At 54.2% G+C, this 2,311-nt stretch overlaps 1 protein-coding gene and 1 non-coding gene across 2 annotated transcripts; both read right to left on the reverse strand.

The window, feature by feature from the left end:
- Positions 1–694: 694 nt before the first annotated feature.
- DICSQDRAFT_t223 lies at positions 695–790 on the reverse strand. Its single transcript has one exon. It is a non-coding gene; the product is annotated as a tRNA-Lys (tRNA).
- A 1,316-nt stretch (positions 791–2,106) lies between these two features.
- Positions 2,107–2,307, reverse strand: DICSQDRAFT_74576 (uncharacterized protein; the record flags this gene model as incomplete). The annotated part of the gene is made up of 1 exon (XM_007371880.1): positions 2,107–2,307. A coding segment is annotated over one exon (201 nt), but the record flags the coding sequence as incomplete, so codon positions are not given.
- Positions 2,308–2,311: the final 4 nt, after the last annotated feature.

Genomic DNA, 2,311 nt, shown 5'->3' on the forward strand with positions numbered 1-2,311 from the left:
ACCCGGGTCCAGACCCCTCCTTGACCCAGGTCCAGACCCCTTGGGGTCAGACCCTGGGCAAGCCAAGGCGACATCAACGTCGGAGCTTCCGGGCACATGAACCGCCGGGTCGGCCGGCCGTCCGCCACTCGCTGCTCGCTGCTCGAGCTCGGGCTCGCCTTCAGCGGCCACGAACCCGCCTTCTGATTGCCAAGTTCTTGCCAGTTCCAATTGTTCTTTCCAACTGTCCAATGTTTCGGCCATCCATAAGCGGGGGAGTGAAACCGATGGCCTTCAGGAACGCTGCGAGAGACTTGCCACGATGGAGATGGATGCCGACCCAGAGGAGCGTGTCTGGGAAACCCCTCCAAAACCAGCGAGAACTCAGAGAGCCGGTGCAAGGTGTAGCATAGTTGGTATATCCCGTCGTCATTGTGGCATCTGAGTCTTCATCTGCCTTCGCTCGAGCTGGGCAATTTCACCCTGCACGGTCGACTATGGCCGACCATGCATCACGTGTTGACCCCTCGAAAAGGTCAGACCCGGGTCAGACCCCAAGTCAAACCCCGGGGTCAAGCCGAGAGGGTCAAGGGGTCGAGTCTTGACCCGCACACCTCTGACTTATAGAAAGTCGAGATGGCGCCTCGGGTTCATCAAATTTCCGAAGGCATTTCGGAACATAGTATCCCCCGATGCCCGCCAAAAAATGTTCCGCAGCCCACCGCGAGGGTCGAACTCGCAGCCTTCAGATCACCCGCTAATTCTGCAGCTCCTAAGAGTCTGACGCTCTATCCGATTGAGCTAGGCGGGCGATGGTATACAACGCATGTAACCATTTATATCCCTGTAGAGGTCTCATCCAGGGCGAAGTAAAGTAAGCTCCAGTCGATGTTAGCGGGCAGAGGCCGACTCCCTCTCCCTTATCGACGGCCCAGCACTCCACCAACGAGAATCCGGTCGAGATCAGTGAAACAAGAGCTCTATAGCCAACTTACCCGCTGAGATAACCATTCCCGGGGGACTTCTCAAGATGGAGTGCATCTCAAATGCTGTTGGGTTAGTCAAATATGACCGATAATGCAACCCTTTTCCGCGTTCCCCCGGCTCAATCCCGGCGAGACGTTTGGTTGTGAGGTGTCATGTCCGGATGAGGATGAGGCAGGGTTGTGGAACTTTCCATGTCCCGATGAGGTCTGTCCGGGTTTGGATTTGGTCGCAGGGGCTTTGGATCCAGTGGGGATATTCGTTGGGGGAGGGGAGCGTTTGGCTAGGGAATGAGTGCTCTGTTGGGTCCCGAGTGGGGGTATGTCGTAGTCATCGCAATGATCTCTATCTACGCATCTGATGGCTGTGGAAAGAGGCGCGTTCGCATGTCGACACCACCCAACGTGCTACAGTGAATCGGAATCAGAATATCAGCCAAGGAGAACGAGGGTCGGACTGCGAGACAATAGCTTACCTCGAACAGTGACATAGGTCCATTCGCCACGGACGGGTTGAGGAGCCTCAACGTACGTGGGGCATCCCCAAAAGGTAGTGTACTTGTGGCCGATCCGTGCGCCAAGGAACAAATAACGAGTAGTGCATATACGGACGAATGCATTGCGGAGACTTCAATGCCAGCGAAGTCTGGAGCGGAGAGCGGGGATGTGGAGGGTATGATCTTGCAGCCAATACGAGAGAGAGAGAAATGTACTTATGCCAGAAACTCAACCGTGGATCGCCTCGATTGCACCCATTGTGCAGACCACATGTCGATGTCGATGTCCTGCGAGTGTGGTTTTGCCTACTGGGCTGTGTTGAAGTTGCCATGCGGGGACGACTCCCATCTGCCAGACCCTGCTTGCGGAGAGAAGCGACGATGCTATCCGAGTTGATATGTAAGAGATCCTGTACAGAGGACTCTCAGTCTAGTGGGAAGATCACTGACTGTATTAGGACTATACCTGTACAGAGGACTCTAAGAACCATATGAGTACAGTATAGTATGGGAATAGAAGATGAACATACCTCAGTCTAGTGGGAAGATCACTGACTGAGGAAAGGAAGGAGCGAAGCCAGCACTGTCTACAGCGCTGGCAGGTGGCAGTGCTTGTCTACTATAACAGGAAGGTAAGGTAATCTAATCTAATCTGACACGTCACCTGACCGCATTCCGACACTCCCACTCAAGCGCTGCCTAAGACCCATAGCCCGCATAAACCTCCAGTGTTTCTCTCGAGGTAAGGCCTTCGTAAAAATGTCCGCTACCATTTCCTCCGTAGGTACCCATTGTATTTCAGCTTCTCCTGTAGCCACCAGATTGTCGCGCAAGAAATGGAACTTTCGCTGG

This window comes from Dichomitus squalens (assembly GCF_000275845.1).
Source record: "Dichomitus squalens LYAD-421 SS1 unplaced genomic scaffold DICSQscaffold_410, whole genome shotgun sequence".
Lineage (NCBI taxonomy): Eukaryota > Fungi > Basidiomycota > Agaricomycetes > Polyporales > Polyporaceae > Dichomitus > Dichomitus squalens.